The following is a 14,126-nucleotide window of genomic DNA, read 5'->3' on the forward strand; positions in this document are numbered from 1 at the left end:
GCTGCTCATATTTAGATTTTTGCAGCCATAACTCCCATATCCAGTTCTGGCTCCTTTCCCCCTATTTCCTCTACACTCAGAGAGAAGATGTCAAGTATATATGCCTTGCTCCAGTCTTCTATCAGACACCACCCTTGGCTCATGCCCTAGTTTGGTGCCATCTGCTTGGGGACATAGAGGGTAATAATAAGACCTCCTACTTATTGAGTGCCTGCTGTGAGCTAAGTATTTACATATCTAATTTCACATTCTCACTTGATCCTGCAAGGACAGTATTAGATCCATTTTTATAGATCTAGAAAGTAAAGCTCAGAAAAGTTCAGAAAGCTCTCCAAGGTTTCTTGGATTTATATTTGAGCTTTTCCTCTTTGCCATCAGTGGAAGACACTTCTCTTTCCTCGGAAAAATATGTTAGCATTTTCTTTGACTGACTCTCCACTTTCCATAACAGCCCTCCCTGGAGAGCTGCTCTCCCACTCTCATCCCATGCTGGTGTCCTGAATTTCCCACAGTGATTTGGCCCTTGCATTGAATTTTCTGGCTTCTTGTCTGTAAGACTCAACTGATATCTTAAAATATCTGATTAGTACTTAATAGTGTTGGCAGGTTAGAATCATATTTTAAAAAGGAAAGTATATTTAAGCACTTAACTTTCTGATTCACTCACTGAAAGTACATATTTTTTTTCCCATGTTATACAGAGAAACTGGACAATGAAATGACCACCTGTTAGCTGCTAATGATGTTCACATGCCTTTAAAAAAAGTAATTCTGGCTTTATCTGTCTACAATCTTGGCGACAAAACTCGTGGGAACATCAAGGGCACAGGAAGCCAAAGGCAGCAAACTGACAATAAAGTTTGTTCTTAGACTGCTAATAAGGAAGGAGACACTGTGACTCTCTAACTCCACGTAATTATTTAATCTCAAGAGGGTGACATAAAACCGAATGCATGCTTTAAAAACTTAAGTTTGGGTGCTCAAATCTGGGACTGAGATCAGAGGGGTTTCACAGAGCGTATTTCCTACTTGAAAAAATATTTTAAAAAGCATCAAATATAAAATATGCCAATCACTATCTTAAATGCATAGCTAATTTGATATTGTGTGGGTGGGTCAATCATTATGCCTTTCAAATGAAAATGAATATGTAAATACCGAATGAACTTCATTCAAAGTATTAGATGGATATTAACTGTATCCTACGTTGCAAAAAATATACTAGTCCTAAAAAAGGCTTACAACTATAAATATCCACCAAAATACAGTAACGAAGCATTTTCTAAAATTAGGGCTAGCAGTAAAGATTAAATGACCCTTTTAGTTTAACAGTGAAATCAAAGTCCAAAGGCAACATCTGGTTTTAATTCTTTTGCTAATATGTTTTTGGGTCCCTATTTAAGTTTATTGATTTATATGGATCTCATCTTTAATGTAATATTTCCACCCAAGGCCAAGGTTGATATAAACTAAGTTTACCTTTTATTTGTTCACTTCACTATAGTGTGATGGTTAAAAGCACAGACTCTAATATCGGTTTGCTTGGGTTTGAAACTTGTCTCCATAACTTGTTTTTTGTACAAGTTGCTTTAATTTTCTGTGCCTCAGTTTCCTCATCTATAAAATAGGGTTAATAATGGTACCTATGTCATTGGGTTAGTAGAAGGATTAAGTAAATCAATATAAGACAAGCACTTAGAACAATGCCTGAATAGTAAGTACTCAGTATTTGCTATCATTACTTTTTAACTGCATAGAAAAAGGTGAATATGAGGTCATTATACAGTTAAATACATTTTGAAATGAATAGAATGAATCATATGTCTCTTTCCTTGTCTTTAGACAGGATCGAATTTAAGCCCAAAGTAGACAAATAACTGTCTTTCCCAGTTAAAAATAAATTCCAAAGAGAAGCGGCTGGTATTCTACCTGTAGGAATTTTTTTCCCCAGTATGGTCTGAAAACATTTCAAGTGACTATTGCTGAATACAAAATCCATTTACCTCAATGTTTCTCACACACACTTTTATAAACCTTTATTTTCTCCTGAGCTTTAGGCTTCAGAAATGTGCCAAGGTCTCCTCCAAACCAGCAATTATATCTGAGATTCCAGAGCTACTGCTCATTGCCTCATGCATCCTTTTATATCCACTACAAATGTTTATGTAGTTAACATTAATTATGCACTCACAGTTGAATTCTAATTCTAAAATCTTATGTCTGATCCCATATGAAGTCAAGAGGGACAATGAGTGACCAGGAATTCAAGAGAAATCTTCAAATGAGATAACTTCAAACTGTACCATCATATGGAAAACTTTTAAAAATGGCATTGTATATCTTCCACAAATAATTTGGAAAGCATCATACAGTCCAAGACATTAACATTGATAATTTTAAGCTCTAAGTTAACACAACTGCTACCTAAATATGTACCTAACAGTTGTTGAAACTATGGTATGGTTCTTTGAATAATGACAGTTTTGAAAGGGTGCTCTTACTCAAAGTTGTCATGCTGTTTCTAGATTTGGGTTCCTAATAATTTAGATTTGGAAGATATAGTATCACATATAAATAGTTTCCCTCTTTCTTGTCATGTGGGTGAATGTACATGTACATTTATGTATAAATATGTATAATATTCTCTAATGCACACAAATATGTGTATCTACACATATGGTCATCTAGCATATTTACTCATATACATATGTAGATAAGGAGATATTCCATAATCAGCCTTTCTCTACTTACTGAGTTCTCCTTAAGTTCAAAAAGCTAGGATATAACTACACTGATCTTCGGTCAGAGGGAAATTGCAGAAAAAATGGTGATTCAGAAGATTCAGTGTAGGTAGACAGATGATGCAAGAAAGGTATTATAATTTACAAGACTTTGGGAAATTGTTTTTCTCTAATTCCAGAGATATCTACTTGTTCTTTTAGGAAGCTGAGACTCATGTCAACTCTGTGAGATATGCACGACACTTTTTCATAACTCCCTTTATTGAGGAATAATCAGAGTGAAGAAGGTTAAGAGATATGCTCAAGGTCACTATATAAGTGGACAGACTGGTCCTTTTCATTTCAAATTCATTTCTTTTAGAATATTAGAAATAGATGTGACCTTGGAGGACATCTAATCCACATTCCATATTTCTAAATCTTTCTGGTGGTCTAAAAGTGTAGAAAGTTGCATAGTCTGTTGGTTTATGTTGAGCCAACTATGCTGGTCACTCATATATCTTTTAATGTATGGAAATCAAATAGTCAGCTTACCAAGGTTTGGAGACACTTGACATTTCCCACTCTCAAAATCAATCACCAATCTGAACGCCATGGTTATTACTCAGAGATTCAGAGGTTTGCTGTAAGCAGAGACCATGACCTTGGAACAATTATTTTTTCAAAAGGCATTACCAACAATGACGCATGCAAAGCGCCCAGACTGCCCTCCAGTGCATGAATCCCTGGCCAGAAAATGGCTACGAATCTTCCATGAGTAGTATGAGTTTGGCTCAAATCTCATTTCAATGCATTTATATTTCATAAGCACTGCATTTAAACAGAGTTAAAATGAGCAAGTCAAAAGAAAATACTTACTTAAAGATTTCCTGTTCTCTGGTTTCTGTTCTTTTATATCACTATCATAGTGACTTAGTAGTTCAGTACTGGAGGATCTCTGAATTTTAAATAATTCCAGGTTTCTTGAAGGACTACTTGGATCCTTTGGCTGGAAATGACAATTAGATGGGATAATTTTACAAGGAAGAAAAAATGCACTGAATAGTTCTGTGATCTATTTTGCTGTTAAAGAGAAGTTTGAAATAAGATAATTATTTTGGAATAGGGCCCCTAAGCTAAGCTCAATTTTCAAATTTAATAATTATATATATATATACACACACACATATACATATATATATATATATATATAAAACTTACTAAATGCTGTGCATACCCCACGCACTCCATGCATTAACTCAATCATCACAGTAATCCTATGAGGTAGGTATTATTATTATTATCCTTATTTTCCAGACAAGGAGACTGAAGCCAAAAGAGATAAGTAATTTGCCTAAGGCCACACAGCTAGTAAATGATAGAACCTGGATTCAAACTTTCAAATGCAGGAAGTTTGACTCCAGAGTCCACTCTTAATGACAACAGCAATCTGTGTGTGTGTGTGTGTGTGTGTGTGTGTGTGTGTGTGTGTGCATGAGTACTCATGTGTGCCTGGATAAGGGAACTATATTGATGATGGGGAAAAGTCAATTTGTTATTTTATTTTTTAAAGTTTTGATCCCAAAGTTATATAATGGAAGTGTGTGATTAAATCACAGTAAAATTACACAAAAATGTTGTAGTTTTTGTATACATTATTAAAAGCGCTCAAGAATATTTTCTTCTCAAGATTTTGCAAATATTAGTGTCCTAAAATAAGATGTTTGGTCGAGAAACAGTATAAAATGAGTAGTTTTAAATAATTTGACTCTTTTAAGAACATACTCTAAATGTGTGAATTTAGGGTAATTTCATGAAGTTCTAGATACGTAATTTTCATGAGAAGAACAATCTAGCTTAGCTGGAAGAACAATGAAAATCAATACAAAGGGTTATTGTTTACTGGTATTGTAACAGTGAGTATGGGCTTAAATACATTGATATTTATTTTTAAGAATATGTATTATAGATTGCATAAACTGAAAATGTAAAAATTCAGTAGTTATTAAGTTCTTGTGTGCTTTTTACAGCCTTCAGTGAATGAATGTCTGTGTTATTTCAGAAAAAAAATGAATGCACTGTGTTTTTGAAAGAGAAAAATCAAATGACATTTAGTTCCACAAATCCTCTCTACTGAAAATGGTTTTCGTGGACTATTTAAACTTAAAATAACTTACTAACTCTCAATTCATAGGATCTACTTAAATGCATGTGTGCTTATGCCTAAGCAATAGATTTAAATGACTACATTCTAATTCATAAAGGTAACAGCCAAAACAAATACATACCAATCTGTCAATTGCATTTTTGATAGCATTGAACCAATCCAATATGATGAAGTCAATATCTGACTGCAGAAGGAACTCATTTCCTGATACTGTTGTGATCTAAAAAAAAAAAAAAAAAAATTGAGAGGTAAGCAAACCATATAAAATAAAATAGATCTCTTACATTAAAAAATATATACTTTTTTAAAAAACACACTTTAATACACTCAGATATTTTCTTGTATTCCAGTAATTGTCTTTCTGGAAACTGGGAGACTAGGATCATTTTGAACTGCTCTCTATAAACGATTTTTTCATGTCATAACAAATATATTATTGTTTTAATAATAGAACAATTAACTCAGAGTAGGCCTAAAGCTGAATTACTCCAACTCATGGAGAAAGCAAGCCAGGAAGTTCAGAATAATGCAGACAGTATCCACTTAAGTCAGAACCTCAGAAAAATGCACCCGGGTGTGTCAGAATTCATTCTGCACTTTTGGCTCTTTCCTGTTTGTCTCTTTCAAATCAAAGAGTATCTCTATATGGAGGGCACTAAAACAGATTATTTACCAAAGAGACTAATGCAGACTTTTCTGAAAGGTCATTCTAACAAATAACATTTGGCTATTTCTACTTTCCTATCATAAAGACCTATAGGAAAGCAATAAAGGACCAATTTCCCCACAAAGGGAGTACATTAGAATAAAAGTTCATTTACATATTTGAACCTCTCATGGAGAGTACTTATCAAATGAACATTCCTGTTCCAGACTCTTAGGGCTGTTAGTAGTTGGCAATATTTAGCATGCAACTATACGTTTTTCATTGCAGGGAATCTTTTTCTCCCTGGAATTGTGAGAGAAGAATGTGGCCCTATAGAAAACAGAGCAATGCTCTTGATTTCACACATAAAGGACTACTTACACAAGAATTTGATTAGAGTGGGTGTGGACACGCTCTTCGTATTAAGCTATCAATCTGAACTGTGAAGATTTTCCCTTTGTATTGTTGACTTTTTGTTTCAACAGGAAGATGAACATTTCCCAACTACTGTCACACATCAAGCAAAGCTTCAGAGGTTTAGAGGACTGACATTTCAAAATACTCAGTCAGGAGCTAGTCACCTCTTCTCAGCCTTACTTCCTCTAAATAGGAGGTAAATGCTGAAATGTGGCACGAGTTCAGAAAATCACAAATCATGCTACAAAATGTCTCTGTAATTCTATCATTAAAGTGACAATTATTACCCCAAATAGCTCACTCTGAAGGTTTCAGTGATTCTTATGGCAACATTTAATGACAATAATCCTGGAGTTTTAAAGCAATCTTTGATTACACACATACATATATATTCATTTGCATTGATTTTTAGAAAAAACTATTTAGAGATGCAACATTACTCAGTGCTGCAATGCAACCATTCTTGAGTGAGTTGGATTCCAACTTTTTACAATTGTAAGAAAAGGAACTATTCAAAGTACATTCAAATTATGAGAAGTGAAAGATTAGAAAATAAGAGGAATTTAATTATCCACACTAGCATTTGACAGATTACCAGGGCCTATCACCCTTTTTTTTTTTCGGTACGTGGGCCTCTCACTGCTGTGGCCTTTCCCGTTGCGGAGCACAGGCTCCAGACGCGCAGGCTCAGCGGCCATGGCCCACGGGCACAGCCGCTCCGCGGCACGTGGGATCTTCCCGGACCGGGGCACGAACCCGTATCCCCTGCATCAGCAGGTGGACTCTCAACCACTGCGCCACCAGGGAAGCCCTATCACTCTTTTTTTTAAAGTAAAATTGCGTGCAAGATTCGGGATGGCTCAAAATAGCCTCCAAATAGTCCTCTGTTTTATGTATCTAGTAAAAGACAGTTAAGCTGATGTTTGCTTAATTATCTGAACACACTTACAATGGTCTTTACTTACATAAAGTTCCAAATATTTACTTTATAAAGTGCTGCCACAGAAATAGTCATCTAAAAATATAAGGTCACTTCTAACTAACGCAAGAAAACTAGTAATGGCCTTGACCTCTACCTTCATCCTAATCTGAAGGTAAATATTTTGATTAAGAATGTATTATATAATGTTACAATTTGTTAACATACACAGAGAAAAATCAATTAGCCCAAATGCAGTGTACAACCTATTTCTCTGCCATTATAAATAAACCATTATTAAAATTATAAAAAGGAACATTTTCAAAGTACCAGAAACAAACATATTCTGAGGGTTTAGGAAAGAGCCAGTATGGTTCAGTTTTCAGTCTAGTAAATTCAAACAGTGATAAAATGTAAGTACTTCAGCAGTGCATTTGCATTTTTGGTGCATGCTATGCAATGCAAAGGGGATCTTTACTCCTAACACAACCAAGAGCAAAATGTACTTTAAAAGTTTCTTTGTCCAAATATATTACTGCATTAATTGTACATAATCAGTGATTTATGAATTCATTTTGAGAAGCTGGATCAGAGAACTATGTGAATGCAATTCATTCAAAACATACTATCAGAAAGATACAGTTTACATCCTTTCCTTGGTCTTCCCACTAATCTTTCAAGTTACTAGGCAGTCTGGAGAAGTCTGCTACTGCTCTCTACAGTTTAAATGCATCCACTTCTTAATTACAGTCAGTAATTGACTGTTCTGCTCCATTCCAATCACTCACAGGAAAGCAGTTTCAAAGTCTTTGGCTGGCAAAACACATTTAATTCAGGTTTCTCAATCCACTTTTTTAACATTACTTCTTTAGGTTTTCTGATAAATGGTTTGCTGAATCATACTTGCACTTTGAGCAATCAGATTTTCAACACTCTTAAAAAAAAAGATATCAGTAAATGTTAGCTTTGACTAAATGTTTGATTATCTCCTGATGACACTATAGAGTGATATAGAACTGATAACAGACATAAAAGATTTGATATTAAGCCAGGCTAATGTATTCTTTCTGTATCATGCTTTGTCTAACTGACAGATGCTGGAATAAGGTAGATGAAGGAAGAACTTCCAGAAAAGATGGGTTTAGGCAAGAGCTGTTGGTCTACACTTTGCTTCAAAGCCTACTTTAGACAAATACCTCTTGAAATCCCTTATCTCCACTAAGCTGTATTTTGAAGGGATATATCCTGGCACCAAAGCCGTCTCAATGAAATTTTCTGGTGTTGTCAAGAATAGATATATTTAAATACCTGTCAGGAAATTTGCCTGAAACTTTTTCTTGCTAAATAATGACCACCTGAATTCTTGCTGGTAATAAGTGTATGCCTAAGAAATTACATAAGCATATCCACTGGGCAACACGCAGAACAGACACATTCCTCAAGACTCTGGTGTTAATTGTGCAATAGTTTCCCTGGGCTAGGGACATAACTTAGTCTGTGTCCTTGTTAGGGCTCCTCTGAAGATGAAAGCAGGTACGTCCCAACTCCAAACTTCACTGATTAGAGATAAGGAGAGAATAAATTTGTTTTCTAACCTTTAATTAACAAATGGAGTATAGTTATGCTAATTTAAAGCTGCTTAAAGGACTTTTAATGAGTAGGGTTTATGTTTAAGTATTGCCCTTTTCAATATTGTCAATTAAGTACTGCTCTTGTCAAAATGCATTCTGGCGGTTAGTCTTTCCCCTGTTGGATGTTCATTTAAATGAGAAATTAATATGTAGGATGGTATTTATATTATTAACATTTTCCATACTTTGGTTTACCAGAATAGAAACAAAAAATTTTCAGAACATCACTTTTTTTTTTCCTGATTGTAAGACATTAAATTTACTGTGGAGAATTTAGAAAAACTAAAGATAATGAAAAAACAAATTAAAACTATTCATAGCTCCATAGAGGAAACATTATAGACATATTACTTTAGTTATTTTTCAGTCTTTTATAAATAATAACTAAATGTATGTGATAATGATCAATGAACAACTTTACATTATAGATACCTCATCAGTAAAACATATTTGATGGTAAAATATTGTCGGCTACTTCCATTACAGTTGACCTCAAATGAATGTTGGGAGACTATCAAAGGTGCTAGAGTTAACAAGTGACATGTGTTCCCCTGTTTGATAGTAACAACTTACTTACTGCAGAATAAACCCCACACATAATTTTAGTTCAGGAGAATGAGAAGATGTATTTCTCACCGAACATCTCCCTAATCATCAATAAGGACTGATTAAACATCTATTAAGTGCAAGGCAAATTGTTAGAAGCTAAGAATACACAACTCTCACCCTCAAGAGCTCACAATCTGTTTGGATAAATAGGACATATGAGTATAAGGATAAATAACAATAGAAAATGGCTTATACTAAGTCCCAATGTGAGTGGCACAGACAATGCTCATGTCAAGATTTCAGAGGAGGGAGTAATTACTGCAGACACATTTGTATCATGGAATTATATATAAACTATTGGTCATGATATGTTATTCTTTAAAGGTTGACTTTATCAGAACTTTAGTATATTAAGGATATGAATACTACCACTTGGCATGCAAAGTGATAACAGCTTTAATGATCTCAAAGCACATATTAAACATTCTTCAAATGCAGCTTTCTACCACTATCATAAAGTAATTTTGCAAATGAAGAAAATGAAGCAAATGAGGAAAATGAGAATGCCATTCTATCAAATTGGCATCACTTTAAATGACAGAATTAAGAGATTACAAAGATCTTGATTTCTAGTTCACTAGTTCTTAGCAAACAGTTGTATACAGTCAAGGGCTCTGCATATGGGAAAAGGACCATGATGATTTGGTTTCAGTTGTGAAATTTGGAATATAGATCTTAGACAAAAGTTGCTTGTTTCTTTACTGTTATGCTAAAGATAGCACAATTTTAAAAGATAACCAATATTGTTTCTCAGATGTTTTCCTTCTTTTTTTTTTCCCCTCAAAAGCAGCTACTATCTTGCTACGAAAAAAAAAAAATCTAAAACAGAATTGGAGCACCCAAAAAACTCTTTGAGATTCTAGAAAGAACTAAAACAATCCTATGTTTGAACTAAGTATCTTTCACATTTTGCTTAGGATCAAACTCTGACGATGAGCCTAAGGAGGGTTTATTCCATCTTAATAAAGTTGAAACTGTATATAGGAAATGTGTAATAAAATATGCCAGATATCCAAAGAGCCTTGAAAAATGTTAAATCGTGTGGCTACAGTGATTCTACAAGTAAGCAGATTACCCATTTAAGAGGAATGGAATTTAATTGCTACTATATTTGGAGACACTTTGGACTTCTTGATGAAACCATTATGTTTAAATTAAATTAAGTAGATATAAAAAGTTATGTCAAAGTATAGCAAATTCATTTGAAGTGAAAATAAATTTTTTTTATTAATTTTGGTTGTATCTTTATTTAATTCTAATAGCATAAAAATATATATCTTGGCCACATCATAGTGAGATGTCAAGACCTAAAATTGAAGCAATAATGATTTGAAAAAAACCCTCAGATTAACATTTTTTTTTCATCTTGCATCACACTCCACATTTGATATGGACGTTGCCATGGTTATACTAATAGTTAAATTACTTGGTCTCAAAGGTGTTTATGACCACCAAAGAAATTACATTATCAAGCTGCATGTCTGTCTCAAATTACAATCTGGTTTGAGTAACTCCTAACATTTTTCTTAACATGTCGAGCAAAGTTAACATAAAACTGAGGGTAAAATATCAGTTAGAAGTAAAAGGTCTTCAATTTGTCTTTCCAAAAATGTTACTTGTTAAAACATTTTGTGAGAAAGTATCTGCCTTGTGTTCCCAATGTTGCTAGATGTTAAGTAAATATATGCTGATTAGAAAAAAAAAGTTGCTTTGGCAACTCTCTTATTAAAATGCATTTGTAACCCCCATCTGTCATGAAAGTTTTGAAAAGTTTGTTTACTTTGGATAGCAGCCTTATCCTAGCAAACAATGATAGCAGTCTTCAGAAGTCGGGTGAGGAACAAGCCACTAGGGATCCATTTTCGTTTTAATTGGCACACACAAACACTTTTCTGGTCTGTCAAGAAGATCAAGCTAATATGCATGGAGGGTGTTATATTCTCAGCTTTGGGGACCAGTAAAGCTCCCTTTATTTAAGTAATTTAAATGATAGACTGCAAAAACTTTGCAAGTCAGAAAAATGTTTTATACTTTCTTAGGGAATATTTGTTTTAAGCAACGGAAAATGTTCTACATATCTAAAGATGTTGAACCTTATGTTATAATTACCCTGTTTCTTCTGACTCTGAGAAATGTTCTAAAATCCACACGCTACTAAATGAGCCTGGCCACCAAAGGATCCTGTGTATCCACAACTCCCTTTGTGTTAACAAACGTGAGTTCATTAGTTTCGAGAGGTTTATTGGATATGTTTTCAATGTGTTTGGGGTTGATTGATTTGCATGTACATTTACTGGAACCCTCAGTGGTGTCATCATATCAAAATAACCTGCTCATGTAAGCAATTTCTTATTTAATGGAAAGTAAACAAATGTTGGGCAATATACACGACAGATTTTAAGTGTGTTCTGAAATCCAAGGTTTAAGGTCAAACTTTCAAGAAACAGTGTTTTTTAACTGAAATTGAACTGTACCTTTGACACTCAAATAATTTGGTCCCTGCATTCCTACAACACAGATTTGTTCTGCGTAATAAAACTGGTCCCGTAGTGAACATTCACACCCTGAATCACTTGCCCACTCTACCTTTCTGTTTATGAATGAAATACCCAAACCCAAACAAAGAAAAAAAAAACAAACTCGTGTTCATTCTTTTACCTGTAGTAAAATATTTTAACTACTGAGAAACAGTCGTCTCAATATTCATCAAAGAATACTATCCAAGTAATTAGTAGATAGTTTAGCAGTTTCTACACGTTTGCAGTCAGCTACACCAAAACTTTTGCCTGTGGTGCTCATACGAAAAACGACTGAAAAAGTGACTAATCGAAGCAGTTGGTGTATAAAGATATCAGCTTAGAGTTTTATTGCTGTTAACGTTAATTTTTAAATTTGGGGGGAGCAACTGCCTCTAGGTAAACTCATCATCCCAGGGCTCGTGTTCGCTGGTACCCACCACTCAATCCCTGCCAACCACAGATCGGCTTCTAGCTTGAGCTATGTTCACTATGCAAAATTACTCATTTAGTCACATGACATTTGGGAATCTGCTGTCCCCACTATTTTCAAATTGGAATGGTTGTCACTATTTCTGTGTTTACTTAAGAAATGCCCAATTTAAAGTTTCTTACCAAATATAAAAGTATAACAAACACAAAATTTCCCTTTTCCCAAGGTACACCAAATTGCTATCGTTCAATTTTTTTGATTCATGGATAAACACTATATGTGTTTATATTTTAATGAAAAGTCATGTATACTGTTATGGAATTTTAATGTATTTAACTATGTATACTACCATCATCTTCCACATGGATTTAATGACAATATCTTTTTGTCTCCCCACCGTCTCATCTATGTTTTCCCTTCCAATCCATGCTCCATACTGTAGCCACAGTGATCTTTCTGAAATTTGGATCTGATCATCCCATTCCTCTGCTTGATATCATTCTGAGATTCCCCACAGCTGTACACCGCAGTGCAAATAAAACCTTTAATTCAAGCTGCCAGACCCTGTGTGCCCTGCCACCTACCTGCTCTGCAGCCCCCCTGTTCCACATTTTCCTCTGCACCTCTACAATCCAGCCATATTGATTTTTTTCTTTTTTTTTTTTGTCCAGCTGTCCCATACTAATTCTTATTTCTTCCCTCAGAGTAGGTTGTTTCCCTTGTGCAGAACCTTGTGCCTTCCTCTATGATATTATTCAAGTCAATTTAGATGTCAGCTTTTCAGGAAAGCGTTCTCTGAAATAGATGTTCCTCCTAAGTGCTTCTGTGATATCCTGCTTCTATTTCATCATAGGCTGTACTGGTCTCCATTGCAGTTCCCTATTGATTTCTCTATTCCCCCCACTACACTATAATTACTCTGAAGCCAAGGGCAATTGTCTATCCAGTATATGGCTGCACAACCCACACCTAAGGGGCACTAAGTAAATAATATATAGGTAAGCTATATCTACCTTACACGTTTCAGTGAATGCATTACATCCTATTGTTTGATATGCCATAGCATACAGTATTTAACTCATCCTCCATTGTAATAGCATTTTGAAAGTTAAAATACCATTGTGTACTGTCAGGCAACGTAAGTAGTTTATTTGGATATCTACTAATAACACTTGTTTTTTTTGTTTTTTTTTTTGGCGGTACGCGGGCCTCTCACTGCTGTGGCCCCTCCGGTCACGGAGCACGGGCTCCGGACGCGCAGGCTCAGCGGCCATGGCTCACGGGCCCAGCCGCTCCGCGGCATGTGGGATCTTCCCGGACCGGGGCACGAACCCGTGTCCCCTGCATCGGCAGACGGACTCTCAACCACTGCGCCACCAGGGAAGCCCCCTGATAACACTTTTTATCAGAGTAGAGTAGGCAATCCATTTTGAAGACTGGGAACAACAATCTGAAACTATGTTTTCCCATCAGTCAATAAGCCCTAGACTTCAGACAATAGGATTAAACGTGGAGGGACTCAGGAAGCACCAAGAGTGGGCCTGTATTTCAATGCATATTGCTAGAATAGAATGTTCTTGATTATATTCCAAAGCATGTGTTTTGCAGGGGTAATCTATACTAGATCATTCAAGAATGTCGCCCTATGTGTGGATCTTTCTAATTGAGAGCTGACAATACTCAAAACTGGATACAGTTGAAGATTTTCAAGAGTTAATCCTAAGGTTAATGGGTCAAGCCTTTAGAGAACCTCAGTGATGCAAAAGTGCTCATTGCTGGTCCATCAATGGTGCAGCCATTATGTTCAGTAAAGCATTATCAACATTAATAAACAAGCAAACTTTTTATTTAGAAGTATTAGTTAATTTAAGATACAGTGACTTAAGAAGAAGTAGGTATTGTTGCCCCTAGTTTATTACTCACACATGTCTTCTGTTAATAAGTGCTGAGATTGCACAACAAGGATGAAAGATGTTGAAGTATGTATCTTTATGCTGTTGTAACATATTTGGCCATGATTATGAGTATTTATAAAACATTCAAGAATTGTTCCATGTCTACTTACATT

General features: G+C 35.1%; 1 protein-coding gene across 1 annotated transcript in view; it reads right to left on the reverse strand.

Annotated features, from left to right (window-relative positions):
• ARHGAP15 (Rho GTPase activating protein 15) overlaps positions 1–14,126 on the reverse strand; it is a 604,198-nt gene that overhangs the window by 299,967 nt on the left and 290,105 nt on the right. Inside the window, exons 7-8 of the mRNA XM_029224609.1 lie at positions 5,009–5,107; positions 3,600–3,729 (exon numbers count right to left, since the gene is read on the reverse strand). Coding sequence (XP_029080442.1) covers positions 3,600–3,729; positions 5,009–5,107 — 229 coding nt within the window. The remainder of the gene's footprint in view (positions 1–3,599; positions 3,730–5,008; positions 5,108–14,126) is intronic.

The sequence above is a fragment of the Monodon monoceros genome, unplaced genomic scaffold (assembly GCF_005190385.1).
Source record: "Monodon monoceros isolate NGI ecotype Baffin Bay Population unplaced genomic scaffold, NGI_Narwhal_1 Super_Scaffold_16, whole genome shotgun sequence".
Lineage (NCBI taxonomy): Eukaryota > Metazoa > Chordata > Mammalia > Artiodactyla > Monodontidae > Monodon > Monodon monoceros.